Source organism: Pectinophora gossypiella, chromosome 19 (assembly GCF_024362695.1).
Source record: "Pectinophora gossypiella chromosome 19, ilPecGoss1.1, whole genome shotgun sequence".
In the NCBI taxonomy this organism is placed as follows: domain Eukaryota; kingdom Metazoa; phylum Arthropoda; class Insecta; order Lepidoptera; family Gelechiidae; genus Pectinophora; species Pectinophora gossypiella.
Genome location: NC_065422.1, coordinates 13,980,077 through 14,001,194, shown reverse-complemented (window position 1 = coordinate 14,001,194; position 21,118 = coordinate 13,980,077). Strand labels below are relative to the sequence as shown.

The 21,118-nt window shown below is 47.2% G+C and overlaps 2 protein-coding genes across 2 annotated transcripts in view; one reads left to right on the top strand and one right to left on the bottom strand.

Annotated features, from left to right (window-relative positions):
- Positions 1-793: 793 nt before the first annotated feature.
- LOC126375734 (thioredoxin-like protein 4A) lies at positions 794-2,284 on the top strand. Its single transcript, XM_050022834.1, has 3 exons — positions 794-964; positions 1,271-1,407; positions 1,888-2,284. The coding sequence occupies exons 1-3, from the start codon at positions 887-889 to the stop codon at positions 2,099-2,101; spliced, it is 429 nt and encodes a 142-aa protein (XP_049878791.1). The 5' UTR covers positions 794-886; the 3' UTR covers positions 2,102-2,284.
- Positions 2,285-2,381: 97 nt separating this feature from the next.
- The window catches only part of LOC126375408 (transmembrane protein 131), a 39,127-nt gene continuing 20,390 nt past the window's right edge, over positions 2,382-21,118 (bottom strand). The window contains exons 4-21 of the mRNA XM_050022315.1: positions 11,023-11,259; positions 10,604-10,900; positions 10,415-10,538; positions 10,225-10,317; positions 9,821-9,983; positions 9,172-9,337; positions 8,931-9,044; positions 8,620-8,823; positions 8,291-8,506; positions 8,094-8,206; positions 7,788-7,906; positions 7,161-7,315; positions 6,894-7,093; positions 6,471-6,755; positions 6,125-6,233; positions 4,677-5,985; positions 3,241-3,372; positions 2,382-2,908 (exon numbers count right to left, since the gene is read on the bottom strand). Coding sequence (XP_049878272.1) covers positions 2,607-2,908; positions 3,241-3,372; positions 4,677-5,985; positions 6,125-6,233; positions 6,471-6,755; positions 6,894-7,093; positions 7,161-7,315; positions 7,788-7,906; positions 8,094-8,206; positions 8,291-8,506; positions 8,620-8,823; positions 8,931-9,044; positions 9,172-9,337; positions 9,821-9,983; positions 10,225-10,317; positions 10,415-10,538; positions 10,604-10,900; positions 11,023-11,259 — 4,338 coding nt within the window. The 3' untranslated portion in view covers positions 2,382-2,606. The remainder of the gene's footprint in view (positions 2,909-3,240; positions 3,373-4,676; positions 5,986-6,124; positions 6,234-6,470; positions 6,756-6,893; positions 7,094-7,160; positions 7,316-7,787; positions 7,907-8,093; positions 8,207-8,290; positions 8,507-8,619; positions 8,824-8,930; positions 9,045-9,171; positions 9,338-9,820; positions 9,984-10,224; positions 10,318-10,414; positions 10,539-10,603; positions 10,901-11,022; positions 11,260-21,118) is intronic.

Genomic DNA, 21,118 nt, shown 5'->3' with positions numbered 1-21,118 from the left:
TACACAATCTACACGGTGTATCTCGCATAAAAGAATAGAAACACGACGTTCCACCCGATACGTGGTGTTCTTTCGCGCCAAATCAACCAAAACAAACTGAGTCCGTTGTCCACTTGACCGTTCGTCTTGCACATCATAAAAAGGGCGCGAACGAACACCAATACCTGGCGTTACGTCAGAATGAATCCAAAGGCAACACTTCATTCTTTTTTTTTATAGATCGTCGGACTGTCGGGTGACTGATAGTTCGGTCGATCTACCGTTGGTGCCGTCATACTTATTCTTTGTGATAGTGAATAATGTTTACATGTCTTCTAGATAGCTTTGACATGTATTGTGGTTCATGATACGATCATCATCTAAGTAAGTTGGAAAACATTTGCGATAGTGTCATTAATTCATTATATCGGAATCAATAGATAAAGTGTACCTATTTATTTTTGCATCGTGCCAAGAAGCCGCTTCATAACTCGAAAGTTTATGCGGACTTTCGAGTAATTCGTTTTGGGGTTTGAAGTAGGAGGCTGCTCCAAGTGTGGGGGCTTAGGTTTCATCCTTCATAATAATAATAATAAAAAAATAATAATAATAATGTTTATTTAGGTAAAATCTACGACACATATACATTTACAACATTAAAATATACAAATATTAAATTAATATTCATCGTTAGCGCCTTTCATCATTTCATTTAATCGTCGCGTCATCAGAAAAAAAAACATAAGACTTGGCTGTATGGGCATAGTTTCCTTTTCCTTGCCCTTTGGGGAAAACAAAAAAAAAATCTGTCAATTTTGACAGTTTATTTATTTGTTGTGTAGGTGGACTGAAAGTTGTAAATCGAATATTATTTTCTCAAAGAACATAATATCAAAGACCTTTCATCATGAGTTACATGCTGGGACATTTACATAATGGTTGGCAAGTGGACCAGGCCATCCTGTCTGAGGAAGATAGAGTAGTGGTGAGTGATACTTAGGTTATGAATGAGAACAATCCAGATTCCATAGCGATTGTGCACTCATTTATTACTTGATTGATATCAGACATTTACGTACATATTTCATCAGGTCCACTGTTCTTATTGATACCATGCTTTTAATCCTCTATCAATATTCTGACCTATTCTACTTTGTCACAAACTCCTTTATTGTGAAAGCAATAAGCTGATGTCATCTATTAAGTCGATAGGAAGAAGGAGCTGAATTTCTGTATATTTTTGTGTGGAAGTGAACTTAGATAAATTTAATGTGTTTCTTTAAATTGGCAGGTTATTAGATTTGGGCATGACTGGGATCCAACCTGCATGAAGATGGATGAGGTGCTTTACAGCATCGCAGAGAAAGTGAAGAACTTTGCCGTCATCTACCTTGTGGACATCACTGAGGTTCCAGACTTTAACAAAATGTAAGTATTATCATTCTACAGCATGTTTCATGTGAGTTTGGTTGTTACAGGTGAGATTTTTATTTCAAGCCAAATTGTATTTTACTAATTTCCAGTCACAGTATCAATTTTCATCACAAATTAGTCACAAGACTAATCACTATTTGATGCATGATTATTATTTGTTAGAAGTAAAGCAACCACTATCTTCTATAGTATTTAGTCCCAATAATATCATCCATTCTCTGGAGCCTCTTCACCCTTTCATTCATATTCATAGATAAGTAATGATTTATTTTGTGCAACAAATAACATCAATCACCTATCAGTTATTTAATTTAAAAAACAATTAAATCTTTAACCTCTCGTCTGCCGGAACGCGGATCTCGACCAGACACAATGTAAAATCTATTGTGTCTGGTATCTCGGCATATGAGAGGTTAATCTGACTACAAGTTAATTCCGTCCTGGCCATGGCATAACAGATATTTTTTGTGTCAGGTACGAATTGTACGACCCGTGCACGGTGATGTTTTTCTTCCGCAACAAGCACATAATGATTGACCTGGGCACGGGCAACAACAACAAGATCAACTGGCCACTGGAGGACAAGCAGGAGATGATCGACATTATTGAGACGGTGTACCGCGGCGCGCGCAAGGGCCGCGGTCTCGTCGTCTCGCCTAAAGACTACTCTACCAAATACAGATACTGAGGCACTACACTACACATGCCTGGATACTCTGCATACAACCATATGTATCTTACTGTGTGGTTAACCGTTTTGAAGATTGTGGAAATAAAATGAAAAATTCGAGCATTGTTTTAAATGTTTGGAAATGTGATGTAAAGAAGAATAATTTTAAGGTTCGAAGTCAATAAATGTAAATTATGCCCATTGCTATGTTTTTTTACCCCCTAAATTGCTTCATTTTCGCTCAATCTTCAGTAAGCACTATTATATAGTAGACTATTATTGAAATGAAACAACAAAGTAATTAGCGAAATGTAAGTTTATTCAGTCTTGAACAGACGATCGAGTGACACTAACATATCGAATCGCGACTAGCATCGCCATCATACTACACGAGCTCGGGGTAGAGACGGACGTGAGGAAGATCCCGGGAGGTGGAGGGCCACGGAGTGCGGCCGGGGCGGCGCGCGCGCGCTGTGGGACGGTGACTAGCGCAGCGCCGCGCGCCGCCCCGGGCGGCCGCGCCCTACTGGCGCTCGTCCGCGGCGTCCGCGCGCCAGTCCAGCGCCGTGCGCGACCAGATGGCGGCCAGCGAGTGGAACGGGTCGAAGGGCCGCGCGCCGCCCACCGCGCCCACGGACCCCACGGCGCCCACGGGCGAGCCCACGGCGCCCACTGAGGTGCCCACGGCGCCCACTGAGGTACCCACGGCGCCCACTGAGGTACCGACTGCGCCCACGGAGTTACCGACTGCGCCCACGCATCCCGAACCGACGGTAGTCGCTGGTGAGGAGCCGAATCCTGGAGGCGGGCGCACTGCGCCTGATCCTGGAAACGCACACAACAATAAATATAAAAGCTAGTAAAGGCTGCACATCACAGTGTTTCTTTTACTCGAAAAAGTGACATCCTTATTTTAAATGGAAAATAATTTTCCGTTCACCAAATATCTTTGGTTTCATCTAGGCACGTCCCTCTAAAATATTAACCGTACACCCATAAAACTATTTTGCTACAAACAAACAACTCTGCCAACAGATTATGTAGCACCAACAAGTTCAAAACTACCACCAAAATTGAACACTTTATTATTTATACCTCACAGAAAATATTGATGTCACTTCATATAAGCGTATGCATACAGCGTCATACAAAAGTACCTGGCGCGGCGGAGTAGGAGGGCCAGGGCCAGGCGGCGCCGGGCGCGCGCGCCTCCAGCGGGCCGGCCCACACGGGCGCCGGGCTGGCGCTGCCGATGCTGCCGTACGCGCCGCCCGACCGCACCGGCTCGTCTGACGTGCACAACATGACATATTTATTGTGTACCATATACTTGCACTTACAGTAGCTATATCATAGTCTCACTAAATTCTCCCTTTTCAGGTTTTTACACAAGATTAAAATGTTAGCATATTATTATTACTATTGCAGTCAATCAAATAAAACTAAGGTTAGTTTCAAATAACTTGACTAAAAATAATTAATTACAAAACAATGTCAATTCAATAAAATAGATAATAATTAATTAACATTCATAAACTCAAATATCAGCAATAAAAACAAATTTAGTGTGATTTAAAATTCATAAATTCCTTTACACTATAAAAACATTTATCGGCTAGCCACGTCATTATTGCGGTTCTAAACTTATAAAGAATCAATATTTTAAATTCATCACGTAATTTGTTATAAATTTTAATGCACGTGTGGAATGAGTTTTTTCCCACTAATTGTAGTCTGCTTGCACATTTAAAAGTTTATGTTTGTACTGACTACGTAGATTTCTTGTAGTCATTTCAAAGTTTTTTTTTAAATAATTATAGGCAAGGCAACGTCAATAATTTATACTTTCTAAAGAAATCTAATTGGCATAAATTAAAGGTCGCTTTGAATGATAAATGCTCGCGTAGAGTCCTTAGCAGTACCCCATATTATGATACCATAACGTAGCGCAGATGCTATATAGCCATTATATGCAGTGATTGCAGCTTGCTTCGAAACTGTTTGGCTGATTTTCCTGAGCAGATAAGTGAACTTATTTAGTTTCGAGCAAAGATCATTGATGAGATCGTTCCAATCAAAGGTACTGTCGATAGTCATACCTAAAAACTTAATTTTATCGACTTGTTCCACTTTACGTCCTTCATAGCTGACATTCAACCGTACTTGGCTACTTTGTTTTGTGTGGAAAGACACACATTTCGTTTTATTTATATTCACTTTGAGATTATTCCTAGATAACCATTCAATTACCTTTTTAAGAGCCTCATTAACATTTGATTGCAATTTTCCTGGATCCGAAACATCTCCCTTAACAATTAATGTAGTATCATCACCAAATAATATACATATGTTCAAGTGTATCTGACAGCTCATTAATATACAAGAGAAAGAGGAGGGGGCTTAAGACATTGCCCTGAGGCACTCCTAGTTCGTTTTTCACAAATCACAATATTTTTGTACTTCTACGCATTGCGTTCGATTTCTTAATAACTTTTTAATATTTCATAAGCTGCATACACATCATTTCATGTCTATCCGTCAACAAACACGTCACCATATAAATGGGATGGACAGACAGACAGGAAGGACTCACCAAGGAATTCTCTGGCGGGTGATCCGAAGGGTCGGTCGGAGGGCGAGGCGCGCCAGCCGTACTCGGGCTCCGGGCGCGTGACGGGCTGGTCGCCGTTGAAGTAGAACAGCGAGTTGTCGGAGGGGGTGGAGCGCGCCGGCTCGGGGTCGGCGCGGGCGGCGCGGGCGGCGGGCGGCGCCGGCTGCGGCGGCGTGGCGGCGGCCGAGCGCGCCACCACGGACGACCACGTGGCGCCCCAGCGCACGCCTTGGGCCGCGGGCGCGGCGCCGCGCGCCTCGGGCGCCGGCGGCTCGGCGCGCGGCGGCGTGGGCGGCGCGCGCTCGCGGCGGCGGCCCGGCTTGTCGCGCCGCGGCGCCGCCTTGCCGCCCGCCGCCCGGGCCGCGCGCGCCTCCGCGTCGGCGCGCCGCTCGCGCCGCGGGTCGGCGTCGCGGCGCCGCGCCGCCCGCGCCTGCGCCTCGCTCGGCGCCGCCAGCGGCGAGGCGCGCGCGCTCGGCTCGGCCTCGGGCTCCGCGTCGGCCGGCTCGGGCGTGCTCTCGTCCTCGGGCTGCGGTGGCGCGCGCGGCTCCCGCGGCCGGCGCTCGTCGTAGTCGGGCTCCGGCGGCGACTCGGACTCGGACTCGCCGGAGCTGCTGGTGCGCGGCGGCGGCGGGTCGGGCTCGGCGTCGTCGCTGGAGCGGTCGTCGCGGCGGGCGCGGCGCAGGCCGGCGCGCCAGCGCTCGAAGGCGCGGCTCTCGGCGCACGGGTCGTGCTTGCGGGCGCGGCGGCGGCGCGGCACGGCGCGGGGCGCGCGGGGCGCGGGCGCTGGTGGCGCTTGTGGCGCGTGTAGCGCGCGCAGGTCCAGCGCGGCGCGCGGCGCGGCGGCCAGGCGGGCGGCGCGGGCGCGGCGCAGCAGGCGCTCGGCGTCCAGCGCGGCGGCCGCCAGCACGAGCGCCAGCAGCGCCAGCGCCAGCAGCGAGCCGGCGGCGCGCAGCGGCGGCTCGAAGGGCGGGCGCGGCGCATGCGCGGCGCAGTCGCGCAGCGTGCGCGGCGCCGTGACGGCGGCCAGCCGGAAGGCGGCGCGGGCGCGCTCCGAGCGCAGCTCCAGCGTGGCGGCCACGCGCGCCAGCGTGAAGTCGGGCGTGAAGGTGAGCGTGAGCGGCGCCGACTGGTTGGGCGCCAGCGTGAGCGCGGCGCAGGGCTCCAGCGCGAAGCCGCGGCCGGCGCAGGCGCGGCCCGCCACCCGCCAGTCGCGCAGGCGCACGCCCACCAGCCCCGTGTTGCGCGCCGCCAGCGTGCGCCGGACCACGCCGTTGGCCCCGCACTCGCTCACCTGGGCGTCGACGATTTCGTTACGTTTTGCATGTCTAAAGCTCCGTAAAACACGAGTTCTTAGTTCGTCATGCAATATGTCTCTCGAAACGTTTCGTCAATTTTTTGAACAGACTAGAAACACTCGGGAGCGGACTCACCTCAAACAGCAGCGGCGTCGTAGAGCCGGGTCGCCGCCCGCCCAGCTCGAAGGTCGGGAACGCTCCGCGCCCGACTAATTGTACGCCCTCCACTATCGTCAAGTTATTTCTGTATAAACAATATGAAGTGTTATCGTACATTAGCTTCATCCAGTCAAACGTCTCTGGGAGCGAAACCTATCAAGACGATGGTAAAACACGTTCATATCTTTATAAACTCTCTTTAAAAATAAGTACTTTTGTGTGTGCCATGATCGGCAACAAAAATATAGTTAAGGATAGTTTGAGTATATTAAATTCGTACTTCGTCCGGAAGATACCTACACACGCAGCCTTGTGCACTCACCTTAAATACAAGTAGGCGGTGAGCGTGGCGGGCTCGCGCGGCGCGAACGTGATGTCGACGTCGATCTCAGACGCAGGCGCCAGTCGCAGCAGCGGCAGCGCCAGCAGCGAGGAGGGCCCCCCGCCGCCCTGGCCCCCGGGACCCCCCGCCGCCCCCTCGGGGGAGCCCTCCGAGCCGTTCCACTCCCACGCCGCGCCCGTCACCACGCGCCACCCGTTCATCGTGAAGGCTTCTCGATTGTAGATACACTCTTCTTGCTTGCATATCTCCGATTCAGGTTCCCATCTGTAAGCAAATGTAACGCTCTGTTATCCGTCCGAGTGAAGCTGTCGAAGACGAAAATAAGGTAGGGTACGATATCTCTCTATCACAAATAAAAGGGCGAGCGGGACAGTTCAGGGGGACAGGGAGTACTTCACGCACACGTCCGGGAGCGGGCGGTCAGGCGGGGGCCCGAGCACGGGCTGCAGCAGCAGCGAGTGGCTGCGGGAAGGGTTGCGCAGGCGCAGGGTCAGCGCACTGGCGGCGCCCACGGCCGCCAGCCCCGCCCAGCCCGGGCCCGCGGTCGCCAGCAGCCGCGGCCACGCCAGGGACACGCCGACCTCCACGCGGATCTGCGCCACCTGCGACACGCACACGGTGAGAGTGGAACATCGCGAGCACGGGAGCGGCGGGCGCGCGGCCACTGACCTGGTCGGTGCGCAGCAGCAGCGTGCGGTTGCGCAGCAGCAGCGGCGCGGCCTGGCGCAGCTGCGCGGCGCGCCGCGCGCCCAGCAGCGCGCGCTCCTGGCGCCGCGCCGGCGCCGCGTACTCGGGGCCCGCCGCCGCCGCCCACGCCGCGCCCTCTGCACAAGCCGCGCGTTACCAATGAGCTTCTGCCCACACCCCCACTGCGCTTCCGCGAGGAAGGGAGCGCCCTATCACCCGTCTCCGTTTCAAAAAATCCTCCCCCTCCCCTCCTAATTATAATACTCTATATAATACTAATTATAATATAAAAATATGTTTGCACCTCTGCTACAACCTGTTTCTCGACCCATACGTATTGTTCACGCGCATTGCCTACTCATAACCAGTTTCCGACCGGAACGTCAATGCCTGCTTACTCGCTTGCACTTATATTGCATGGTTCTATGTCCTATTGCGCTTCTCGTTATTACGCGTTTATTCGACTGTTGCACCAAAGTGCTCGGCTTCAGCGTGCAAGATAACGTCAATGTGTACTATCTGTACAAAATGAAGAATTTTATATAATTAGTTACAACTATCACCGCTGCGCCACCGTCGCGGTGCCCGAGCACGTCAACAAGGCATCACCTGCGGACTCGACGTCGAGCCCCGTGTAGCAGTGCGGCGCGCACAGCACCTCGGGCGCGTACAGCACGCGGCCCAGCGTGTGGTTCCCGGGCCGGATCTCCGGCGCCTCCTCCGACATGCTGCAGTATACACACGTTTATCAGCAGAATCTAACTCGTATGTACGTATTGATTTGATTTCATTTGAGGAACACTGGTTAGCGACCACTACTTCGAACCCAGTGTGCACGCTTCCACAACATTTAGAAGGTTGGGATTGCTCTTACATTCGACTACACCAATTTGTATAGCGCGTAGTTATACGTACACGAACTGCAGCGCGGGGTCGTGATTGGTGCGCGGCTGCTGGTCGGCGCCCAGCACGCGCATGTGCAGCGCCATGGTGCTCTCCACCGTCAGCGGCGCCTCCGCCCACGCGTACTGCAACACACGGGACTGTCGTTAGTAGGGCGCGGCGCACGAGGCGCGGGGTGTGTGGGTGTGTGGGTGTGTGTTTGTACTGACGGGCGCGGCGGGCGCCAGCCGCAGCGGCGGCGCGTGCAGGCGGCCGGCGTGCACGGTGGCGCTGACGGCGCTGACGGTGAGGCCGTGCTGCGTGCGCACGTGCACGGCGCCGCTCAGCGCGCCGGCCGTCGCGGGCGCCACCAGCGTCAGCGTCGCCGCCATCCACCCGCCGCCCGGGATGCAGCGCTGCGGCACACGCACGGGAATACACTCGCGTTAATACGTTCGAAACAAATCGCCATTATTTTTATCAAATAGATAACTTTTAATGAATGCCGATGCCCACAACCTCAGCAGCCAGAGCCGCAGCGGTGGCCGTAGGTACGTACGCAGGGGTGGTCCTCGGGCGCGGGGCGGTGCGCGGCGCAGGCGGGCAGCACGAGGTCGGCGCCGGCCAGCGTGGCGTGCGCGGCGCGCGCGCACAGCGGCCGCGGCGCGGGGTTGCGCAGGCGCGCCGCCACGTGCCACGTGCTGGACGCGCCCACGGCGCCCACGCGCAGCGGCCCGCCCGCCCAGCCCGCCCACTCCCACTCCTGCGGCACAAAGATACTGCCAGTAGTCACGGTTATAGTGGCACTTATTAAAATAGATATAACTCCCTGGAACCGAGCACTACAGCGAGTATCGGCGGTGCACTCACCACCTGCAGCCGGCCGTCGTACACCGCCAGCGGTATGCTGTAGTCCGTCACGTTGGTGTGTATCACCAGCTTGTCGTCCACCGTGGCCGTCGCGGCGCCGTCCCGCAGCGACACCTACGAACGTACAGTTGCAAACAAAAAATAATCAAACAACTGTGTTATTGAAAAAAAATTGGCAATTTGTAAGTAATGAATATGTGGTGTATGCGTGTATGGGGCACCAGAACAGGGCGGGGCTGACCGTGGCGAGCAGCGCGCTGCCCCCGGGCGGCAGCGTCCGCGGCGCCCAGCCGGCCAGGCGCAGCGCCCGCGGCGCCGCCACGTGCCGCAGCCGCACGCCCACGCCGAACCCGTTGTGCACGCGCAGCTCCACGTGCCGCGTGCCGCCGCCCGCCGACAGCACGAACCTGCGCCCACGACACAAGCTACCAGTTACTTTCATATTCGATGCCCGCTGAACAGAATACGGGTCAGTAGCAATAACATCCCGGCTGCAATTGCAAATAGGTGTGACCTCTCATCTTTGACCTCATTAAGCAAGTTGAATTTCCTCTAGTTATATAGTACTAGCATAATTGAAAAAAGTATTATTATATTGTCACTCCTCACATAATAAACATATATATTTCTTTCTTTCAATTAGCCTTATATGTAAAATCAATAAGACCCTTACTTGTACGTAAAGTGTCCGCGTAAGTGCTAGCGAGACACAGTCCGCACGCTACCCCCCGCACCCCTCGTAACGGCTTACGGCCACTTAAGGCTAAAGTAAGGAAGGGGTGAGGTCAGCCCCCGATACAAATTAGTGCGGAACGGAGAGTCACCGTTCTATACGTAATGTTATTCTTTATTATGTGTCGGTGTGTCGAGGCGTGTGGGCGTATACTGACTGCAAGTCGTTGGGCTGCAGCCGCAGCGTGCCGGGCAGCAGGCGCAGGCTGTAGGGCACGGCGGCGCGGCCCAGGCGCAGCACCCCGCCGCACCACGCGCCGCCCCCGCCCCCGCCCTCGCCGCCGCCGCCCTGGCCCACGTAGCCGCCCCACAGCTTCTCGTCTGACCGGCAAACACACGTCGCATCAACGTAAGTACCAAGTGTACAGCTGTTAGCACAGTCACAGTGATTGGCGGTGCCGGGCAGCCGATTGGCGAACACGCAACGGAAACGTATCGCCAAGTAAAAAAATCAACAAATTATCTTGCAAATTTTAGGTAATGTTCATATAGTTTCAGTCAAAAACTACTACACTATATAAATCGCACCGGGGGGGCGAGAAGATGATGCAAGTACACTTACAGTCGAGCGTGAACTCTGCGGTGCGCGTGAGCTCCTGGTGTGGCTCGAGGTGTGACCGCAGCAACGACACGTGCGCGCCTTCTGACTTCACGCCTGCAACCACAACGGTGCATTATAATGTTCGTATCAAAAACAGCACAGAATTACAAATTCTTAGAAAGTAAAATACACAATATATCCAGCGTCGTACCGTTGGTGTGGTGTTCGTGGTCGTAGGCGGTGACGTCATGCGGCTGCGGGCCGCAGCGCGCGCCCCACACGCCCGCCTCCAGCCGCAGCGCCGAGCCCGCGCTGTTGCCCACCGAGATAGAGAACTGCAACGACACACACGTGAGACGCCGCCGCACCCCCCGCGCCGCACCCCCGTCCCCGCACTCACCGTGTCGGGCGGGTCGCGCGTGCCGCGCGCGCGCATGCGCAGCTGCACGGGCTCGGCGTACTCGCCGGGCGGCGCGGCGCGCGCCTCCACGGCCAGCACGAGCCCGCCGCCCGTGATGTTGGCCTTGATCTTGATGTAGGCGGTGTGCACGTGGTGGTGCGGCGGCGGCAGCACGCGCAGGCGCACCAGCGGCCGCGCGCCGTGCGGCGGCAGCAGCCAGGCCGCGCGCGGCGCCGCCGCCGCGCCCGCCGGCAGCGCCAGCCGCACCCAGCCGCCCGACGAGTACACCTCGCTCACCTGCAACACACGCCGCCGTCGCCCTCGTCACGTACGCGCTATTTCAACTTTATATTCCAAGTGGCTGCAAGGTGTTGCAGAGGCTGTCTACGTCAGTGTTTTACGTGTGTGTACGTGTGTACCTGCACGGGGTGCGGCGTGGGGTTCCTGAGCGTGAGCAGCGGCGAGAGCGACGCGTTGCTGGGCACCCGCAGCGCCAGCAGCGGCCACACGCCCCAGTCGGAGGCCACGCCCTCGGCCGACACCTGCAGCCGGTGCACGCCCAGCGACGTGTGGATGTACAGCGTGGCCGACACCAAGCCCTCGCACCGCCCCAAGTACACCACGCTGAACGACGTGTTGCCCGCGGGCGCCAGCGACTGCAATGCAACGTGCACAGCTGTTAACAAACGCTCTCTGGATTGGAAGCAGGCGAAATAACAGTTGAGACAAGCAGACAGATGTCAGGCATGAGTCGCATGTTTAGGGTTTCGATGTGCCATTATAGTATGTAACGAAGCATTTCGGACCAACGAGCCTTGTGGCGACATCTGGTGGTTTCTTGCGATATAACGTTGTTTTTATATTTTACCCGCAGGACATCACAGATGGCGCTGCAGGGTTATCGATGGGCCCGAACATTTTAATAATTTTCTTTTCGTTTTTCTAAATTTGGTATATTTAATTATCTGCAACATTTATTGAAATTATAATTATATTGTTTAAATTTTGGGATCAAACAAGTCGATCGATTGTTGTCGTTGATTCGGCGAATTTATGGTTTGGTAGATTTTTTCTAGTTTGGCAACTTTGTTCGTGGTTCTTGTGTCAGACTGACAGCGGGCTGAGCTGAGAGACAGGTTATGGAGAGTGGGGACGTCGCGAGAGCGCCGGAGACTCCACTGCCGTAACAATAATGTGGGCAAACTAAAAGCCACGATTTATCGGCGACATCAAGAGCCGATGTCTCGATTTAAATAAACAACTTAACCGAGATGGTGAGTCCTCGCAATTCTTCGTGCATATTTTTGCACCAACTTGGTGATAACCTCGAGGTCCTTTGTTTTTCAGCAACATCACTGAAATCCCATCGCCTAAGGTCCAGTGGGTGGGTTTAGGTTTCATCCGAGCGATGCCCAACTATCCCGGATGAACCTGTAAGTTATTTTCTTTGTTTTACACTCGTGAGTTGCCTTGCCACGCTGTCAGCTGAACCACATGCTAATCATTGCCATTCCTTGTTGCAGATGGGGTTTTTGTTTTTCTTTAAGTTTTTAACGTTTTAAAGTTTTAACGTTTTTGCCAGTTTTCAACGTCTAACGTTTTGCAAGTTTTAATCTAAGAAGAAGTTTATGATTGGATCAGACTATTTCAACAAATTTTGTGAATGAAGATTGCTACAGATTGTACGGCATCTTGCTGTGGGGTCATGCTGCAGATATGAACAGCATTTTTGTTCTGCAAAAGCGAGCCATTCGGGCGATTTACAAATTGGGACCCAAGATGTCACTTAGAAATAAATTTAAAGAAATTAATATTTTAACTTTGGCATCACAATATATCTTTGAAAACTTAATATATGTAAAAAAACATATAGGATTATTTGCAAAAAATAGCGATCGGCACATTGTTAATACCAGGAACAAAAATAAACTTGCTTTACAAGTCAGTCGATTACATAAGATTACTAAATCTTTTAAGGGGCAATGTATACGTTTTTACAATAAGATTCCCATTGACATTCAGAATTTGCCTTTCAACTGTTTTAAGACAGTAGTTAAACAAAAACTTTACAAAAAAGGTTATTATAAAGTTAGTGATTATTTAGAAGATATGAATGCATGGGATTAACTGTCTGAGAACTGATATTAGGCAGCTAAATTACTCAATTGTATACCAATATTTTATGTTTTATGTTTATTTTTATTTTTTTAAAGAACGTCTAGGGCCCTGTGCCGAGGTTTTTCTTGCAGCTTCTTTTCCCCGGCTATACAGGTTGTGAGAAGCTGCAGTAGTTTTAGGCGGATGAGACGTTCGTTATGTAAAATTGACGATTCAAAGTGTAACTATGTTACCTACTGAATAAAGATATTTTTGAATTTGAATTTGAATTTACTGTTTTCTTCTGCATTGGAGAGTTATTCCAAGCTTCATTACGGCGGAGCTTGCCTTGGTTGTTTGCACGTCGAAGCTTTCCTTTGTGCGGCGCGCATACGGATGTGCCGCGCCTCTTCTTTTGTCAACACTCCGGATAAGGCCCGGTGAAGGACTGCGAGGTTGACCGGTGGACGTGCAGCCCGCCAGCTGCGTAACAGTTGGCCCGCTGCGCCGCCATCGTCCAGCACGCCCTGGCCTGAGCCGGCCTCAACGCATCCCCTGTACGGTATACCGGGACGCCTCAGGTAGGCCTGATAGTCAGAGGTCCTCGAGTAAGTGAGGTGCCTACAGGTGTACGGACAGTGTTTTAAACAGAGTGATATCCCATGGTTGTAACGGAGTGACAATTAACCTGACGGACCAAAGCGCGACCTGTCTCCCTCCATAGGGTTTTTACCTGCCCATGGTTGTACTGTAATAATTATAACTGTAAAATATACATTGTACAAATTCAAGGGAGTTTTCTTTGTCTCATGCTCACCGGTCTATAACATCTAGCTGTGCCCTTCAGGTAAACACCACTTTATAAATTTCTGAAACATATCTGTATTTCCATAACACCTTTTACCCTTTAACCTACCTTTCATATAAGGTAGCAAAAATCTAGTGTTTCAGTGGCGCCCTTCTTGGTGAAATTGTCGCTCTGTACAACCATTTTAGAATATAAGTGGTGTTGGCATAAACTTTAAGAATAAATTTTGTGAAAACAGTGTATTTTTTTTAATTAAAAAGTGATGGGATTTTGTGTGAATTGTTTGTGTTTATGTTGCATCTTAAGTTAAGTTGTGTTTGTCTTAGTATAAGTAAAGTTATAGGCCTTCTATTGAGACCTAACTTAATCACTTATTTTGTTTTGTGTTTTATTATTTACAATAAGTTTAAACCCAATTTTATAACCTAAATGGTCTAGGGCTTATTGTCATTTTTAGTACTACATTTGTTTATACTTTTTTTTTAACCTTGTTTATATAAATTACAGGTTAAAACCAATTTTGAACATTTTTTTTGATGCTTACTAGCAATTTTTTTTTGAGTATTGAGCTTTTTGGTAAAAAAAAATTTAATAATAAAAAAAACAAACAATTTCACATTTAAAAACAATTATATATTACTTTCTAGTAAATTCTTTTTCATTTATAATAGGACATTGGTTTGCAATTAAAACTTTGTAACTTAGTTTCATCATCATATTGTCAGTTGTGCCGCTGCTTGGCAAACATTTTGCTTATTTGTTTTGGAAATAATTTTTTCTACTCCTCTACTTTAATCTGGCATTTAAATAACCAAAAAGTCTAATATAAGTACATACATAATTAAACTCTTTGAAAAAGTGTACGCTCTATGGCCTATAAAAGCATTGTTTACAAAGTGTAACTGTACTATAATGTCGCCAAAAAAGCATTGTTGTTGTTTTTTTTTTTTTTTTTGACCTGGAAACTGGCACCTTTACTTTGTTTGGTGCCATAGATATACTATAAAAAAAAAGTATACATTTGCCGCCATTTTCCCGCGCGTTGGAAAATAATTTTTATAAATAAAATTTTTCTTTGTATAATTTTTGTTTCATTTAAAATTACGTCGTCGTAGAAAAAGTATTGTATGCAACGTTGTATAACTAGGTCAAAAAATGCTCGTGGCGTCTCTTATTGCGATGTTCGCCAAGGCTCACATCGCAACTCACGCCACTCGCATTTTTTGACCCTTCTTATACAACTGTTGCATAAAATACTATTATAGAACTGTCTGTCAATAACAACTTTATTGAGAAATATATAGTAGTACACTTGCTTTACAATCTTTATATAATTACAACAATATATTTACTTGAGAATAAACATTTAATATATAGTTATGTCAGCCCAGCCCTTAAGGACTGTAGGCACTATAGCCGTGAATGCTTGATCAGCACATCAAGGGTGGCATAATTCCTGGAACCTCTGCATAGATAAGCACTTAGCGTAAGACTAGTTTAAGCACAATTGACATTCGTGTCGCGCATCCAACTTTGTACGCACGTCTCACATAGTTAATAAAAGTAAATTAGTGAAGTACAATCTAATTTTTGTCTTTTTAAAAAACTAATCCCCTGCTCCCTAAACTTGACTGGCGCAGCCGGTAGGATTCGCTGTTCTACCCGTGCTACTCGCGCTATTTCGCGTAAAAATTGGACTAAAATCGTCTGGTGCTGTGAAAAAAGGTGCGGGAGCGACGGACTAAGCGAATCTTACGAACAAATAAATTTGTCAACTACGGGACTATACTGTGAAGTGGATATATTCAGAGATGGGTGTCGTTCGGGCATGGTGAGTAAAACTTTTCGCCTTCCTTACTATCCCTACTACGTGTACTTGAGATCGAACCTTTCTCATTTCAAACGTGATCTGAATTAGTTAATTTAGTTAAGTTTACCTGTATTAAGATTGAAAATTGTAATACTTACTTGTAACATTGAGATTGATATTCATCATTTTTAAATAAAAATCTATTAAGTAATATAATATTTTAGTGATCGAAGTAAATCTAGCAATTTTCCGACATGGCGGAGGTCAATTTAAGGATCATTCCTAGTGAATTTATTAAAATAATTCCTATGTTTAATGGCGATGGACGGCACATAAACTTATTTTTAAGGAAATGTGAATACATTATTGAAAGGTTTCGAGGTGATCAAGCTCAAAATGAGTATGTTATGCAAGTAATCACGAGCAGGCTTACTGATAATGCAGCTGCGTTGATTAGCGAGCGTTCGGATGTAGAGACGTGGGCGGAATTCAAGGAATTACTGCAGATACACTTTGGGGATCCGCGCAGTGAAGAGTGCATTGCCATGACTTTAGAATCGCTAAAGATAAAAACAGGTGAAACTTACTTAGAATTTTGTAACCGTGTGAAATCGATAAGGGCCAACCTTATTGCTAAGGTTAACTTGTTGGATGATGTTCAAATGAGGAGTAGTAAAATTACTATTTATAATAAATTGGCGCTTAACGTCTTCTTGTTTAACTTGCCGGAAAATATGGTCAGGATTGTACGACTCCACGGACCCAATACGCTGGAGGACGCCCTCAGCGTGGTACTCGAGGAAGTGAATTTTCACGAACAATATCAGGCTAAAAATAAAACTAACACATCTGCGATTGCTAAGCCTCAAGCGCCCCTCGTACCTACCCCGCAACAATCCACCTCATTTGTCTCAACACCTCAGTTCAAATTTGGCAATAATTTACCTGTTCAGAACCAGGGTTTTGGTTCACGAACCTTTATGCCCAATCAAAACACAAATACTCAAAATCAATTTAAATTCGGCATCCCTCAATTTAAATTTGGCATTCCCCAGTCTAGATTTCCAATACCGCATCAATTCCAAAATCGTCCAGTACAGACTACACAGTTTGGATACAGGCCGCAGTTCAACCCGCAAGCAGGTCGCCCTGCACCCTATGGCTATAGACCAGTAGGCTTACAACAGTTACCCCCTATGCGACCTCAACAATTCGGTCAACAACAAGGTTATAGACCTCCACAACAAGTTGCTCAACCGTCATTCCCCTCGGATGTTACCATGCGCACCGCACCCCCTTTGAAACATAGCTTCCATGTAAATGAAACCGAACTTTATGAAACCGATTACCCGTATTATATGGAAGACCCTTACGTACCTGAGTATAACTCATACAATGAAGACTCTTCATATTATTATAATTCGTGTTCATTTGATACAGACGAACAATGCACGCCCACGCTCGCCTTAGAGGAAGCGAGTGCAGATAAGACAGAATGCGCTATGAGTGCATACGACTCCAACCAAGATGATAACAAGCAGACGCGAAATTTTCACGTACACGCCTCGATAGGCGCGAGGAAAAAATAGAGTTAAATTGTGATATAAAATTGAAGTTGCCATACATTTACTTACCCGAGATCGATTCAAAATTTATGATAGACACCGGTAGTACACGTTCATTTATTAGCCCACAAAAGGCTTATCGGTACTTTCGGGATTACATTTCCCAAGAACCGTTTGAAGTCATAAGCACCCACGCTAGTTCACACCATGATCAAGTAATCGAAGTCCCATTAATGACTACGTTCAAAAGTCCAGCGATACATAAATTCTATTTATATGAGGTCGATCCTCGTTATGATGGACTACTTGGAAACGATCTCTTAAAATCAATGGACGCTATCATAAATCTCAAGGATGGTGTGCTGAAGACCAAGTTTACTGATATACCTATTATTCATCATTGTGATAATTATGTATTAACAATACCCCCGCGAGCGGAAATTAGAGTGAAAATTCCAACAAACATGTATTCAGGTGAGGCAATATTAAATTTTACACAATTTTGCAACGGCGTGCGAATGCCTGACGCTTTGGTAAGTTGTGTCAGGGGATACGCAACCACGGTGATACAAAACGCTTCAGAGGACCCAATGGATATAGTGGTCACTTCCCCTTTTGAGGTTACCGAATACGTTCCAAAGGTAAATAATGTAAATTTTCTTAAGGATAGAGATAATATAAATACCGATGAACTGTTAACACACAATTTGTCCAAATTGCGACTTGAACACATGAACCCGGAGGAACGGGCAAACATCGAGAAGCTGTGCCACGACTACAAGGACGTATTTTACTGTGAGCAGTTACCGCTCACATTCACGAATCAGATAAAACATTTCATACGAACCAAAAATGAAGATCCAGTTTACTCAAAACCATACAGACAACCACCGGCTGTGGCTGATGAAATTAGAAGACAGGTGGACAAACTGTTAGAAGATAACATCATACAGGAGTCTCATTCACCCTGGAACGCACCTGTACATTTAGTACCTAAGAAAATGGATGCTTCTGGTCAGGTAAAGTACAGAATGGTTGTGGACTACAGGCGGTTAAATGATTTGACAATAGACGATAAATACCCCTTACCCCATATCACCGACCTTTTCGATAAGCTAGGCAAAAGTAAATATTTCACAACTCTGGACCTTGCTAGCGGCTATCACCAGATAGAAGTAAACGATAGTGATAGACAGAAAACTGCATTCAGTACACAAACGGGTCATTATGAATTCCTTAGGATGCCTTTTGGCCTAAAGACGGCTCCAGCCACCTTCCAAAGGACTATGGACAATGTATTACGTGGATTACAGGGAATACATTGTCTTGTGTACCTGGATGATATAATTGTGTTTTCCACCAGTCTACAAGAACATCTTAAACAACTTCGAGCTGTATTTGACCGACTTAGACAGACAAATCTCAAGGTACAACTAGACAAATCGGAATTCCTAAGAAAAGAGGTTCAATATTTAGGCCACACGATCACTAGTGACGGTCTTATGCCTAATAACGATAAGATCGCTGCAGTTCTTAACTATCCATTACCCAGGACAACGACTGAGATCAAAAGTTTCTTGGGACTTATCGGTTACTACAGACGATTTATCAAGGACTTCGCGAAGATCACTCAACCTCTGACGGCATGCCTCAAGAAGCGTAACAAAATCGTTATTGATCAAAAATATATTGATGCTTTCGAAAGGTGTAAGGAACTGCTTACAAGCGCGCCAATATTACAATTCCCCGATTTCACAAAACCTTATATACTAACAACGGACGCATCCAATGTGGCCCTAGGAGCTGTACTTTCTCAAGGCCCCATTGGTCAAGATAGGCCAGTGGCATACGCCAGCAGAACCTTAAGTGACACCGAGTCACGTTATAGTACCATCGAGAAGGAACTTCTCGCTGTAATATGGGCAACCAAACATTTTAGGCCTTATCTCTACGGAAATAAATTCGATATTTATACCGACCATAAACCTTTAGAATGGTTAGACTCGCTAAAGGAACCGAACTCCAAATTAATGCGCTGGCGTCTTAAGTTGCAGGAATTTGACTACAATATTAAATACAAAAAGGGCAAACAGAACGCTAACGCCGACTCCCTCTCGCGTATAAAACTTAACGCTATAGACTCCGACAGTGAGACTAACGAAAACGATAATACATCTATGAAAGTAAACGTCGATAAGAAAGACGAGCTAGGAGAATTCATGAAGCAAATTGAAGCCAGGGTTTCTGAACTAGCAAAAAGACGTCAACGTGATAATTCTGATACAATAACAATCTCTGATTCTTCAGAAACTTTAACCGTATCAGAAAACTTGGAACACCGTGACTCGGAGCCCGAGTTCCCAATAATTTCAGACGGTAGCTCTACGGATACAATTCATTCGGGTTTGGAGTTGGAATCATTTGGCATCCCTATTCTCCACGAAGCAATTGACACAAAGCCTAACCAGATTCATATTTATCAATGGTTTAAAAACACCATACAAGTTAAAGACCTTTCTGGAAAAAAACAAAAGATAATAGAAGTGTTCTTGCCTAACGATGACGACATCATCAAACAATTCTTAAAAGAATATATAAAACCCAAAGTTAAATATTTTGTATATTTTGAAAATGAAACATTGAGGAAAGCCTTTTCGAAAATTATAATTGAACTGTTTAAACGCGGAACGGTAGAGTTTTATGAGTGTACTGAACGGATAGTGTATGTGGAAGATGAAAGAGAACAAAAAGCTATTATAAAAAAATATCACGAAGGTCTCACGTGTCATCGCGGCATCAAGGAGACTTCAACTAGAATTCGTAGAAATTATTATTGGGAGAACATGATTAATACGGTGGCTGCAGTTATAAACGGCTGCGAGGCCTGCCGCCGAATGAAATATGATAGAAAGCCGTTAAAACCAACTCTGCAACTTACGCAAACTCAGGACGCTCCGTTTCAGGAGGTGTTTATGGATATATTTTCAATAGATGGAAGTCACTACTTAACACTTGTTGATGCTTTTAGTAAACTCGCACAGGCGTTTGAAATCCCAAACCGTTCAACCCCAGAGGTCGTAAGAGCCCTCACGAAATATTTCTCATTTTACGGCGTACCTCGGAAACTTTCAAGTGATCCGGGCAGTGAGTTTAATAACGAACTCATGAGGGAACTTATGAATCTTCACAAAATTAAACTTCATATCTCCACCCCCAATAATCCCAATTCAACTGGTATAGTCGAACGCTTCCATTCGACTATAATAGAAATATATCGTTTGGCTCGTTATGAACAGAAGTGTACTGACGCGGCATCCATCATGGCTTATTCCATAATGGCCTACAATAATACCATTCATACAACAACAAATCTCACGCCTTTTGAGGTCGTTTTTGGCCACACTTGTTCGAGTCAAGTCTTCGATTGTGACTTTGAGAGGTCTTTCACTCAACAACTCATAAAGGACCATAATAAAAGAATGAAATATCTCTACGCGTACATATGTGAAAACGCTTTAGCAAAGAAGGAAAAGGCTAGACAGGTTAAGGGTGGTGAAGGTGAACCAAGCTTTGAAATAGGTGATGTAATTTTTGCTAAGGACGTCAATAAAAGAAAGGCAAAGGATAAGGATAGATATCACAAGGCAATAGTAATAGGCAAACCGGTTAGAAATGTCGTACCAATACGTATAGGCACAAGGGAAACTAAGGTACCCATTAAAAATATTAAACGTCCTCCGCAGGTGCTGGCTGGCCCTGACATGGACGATGTTGATACATGGCGTGCAGAATCTACAACTTCAGGACATAGATAAAAACCCGGGTATTTTACCCGTTAAACTGGGTCAGGCACATCGACAGGAGAGCACATGGACTATCGTAAAGGTGTTAGACCTAAGTGGCATCGAAGATGACTTCATTTTACATTCTAAAAAGTTTAAGGAATTCGATAAACTGATTGATAATAATAAACCTTATGAAAATGAGTTTTATAACGCTAAATTACAGGCTCAAAACTTGCACAACATAACTATACAAAAGTTTAAACAAATAATGCCATTTAGCAGAGTTAGGAGAGGCCTTCTGAATCCTCTCGGTTCTATGATCAAAGTAATTACCGGAAACCTGGATCACGATGATGCTTTACGATATGACAAATTGATCTCCCAAATGAAGGGAAATGAAATTAAAAGGGAACACCAAATGTCTATTATTCTAAAAATGGTGAATACTAT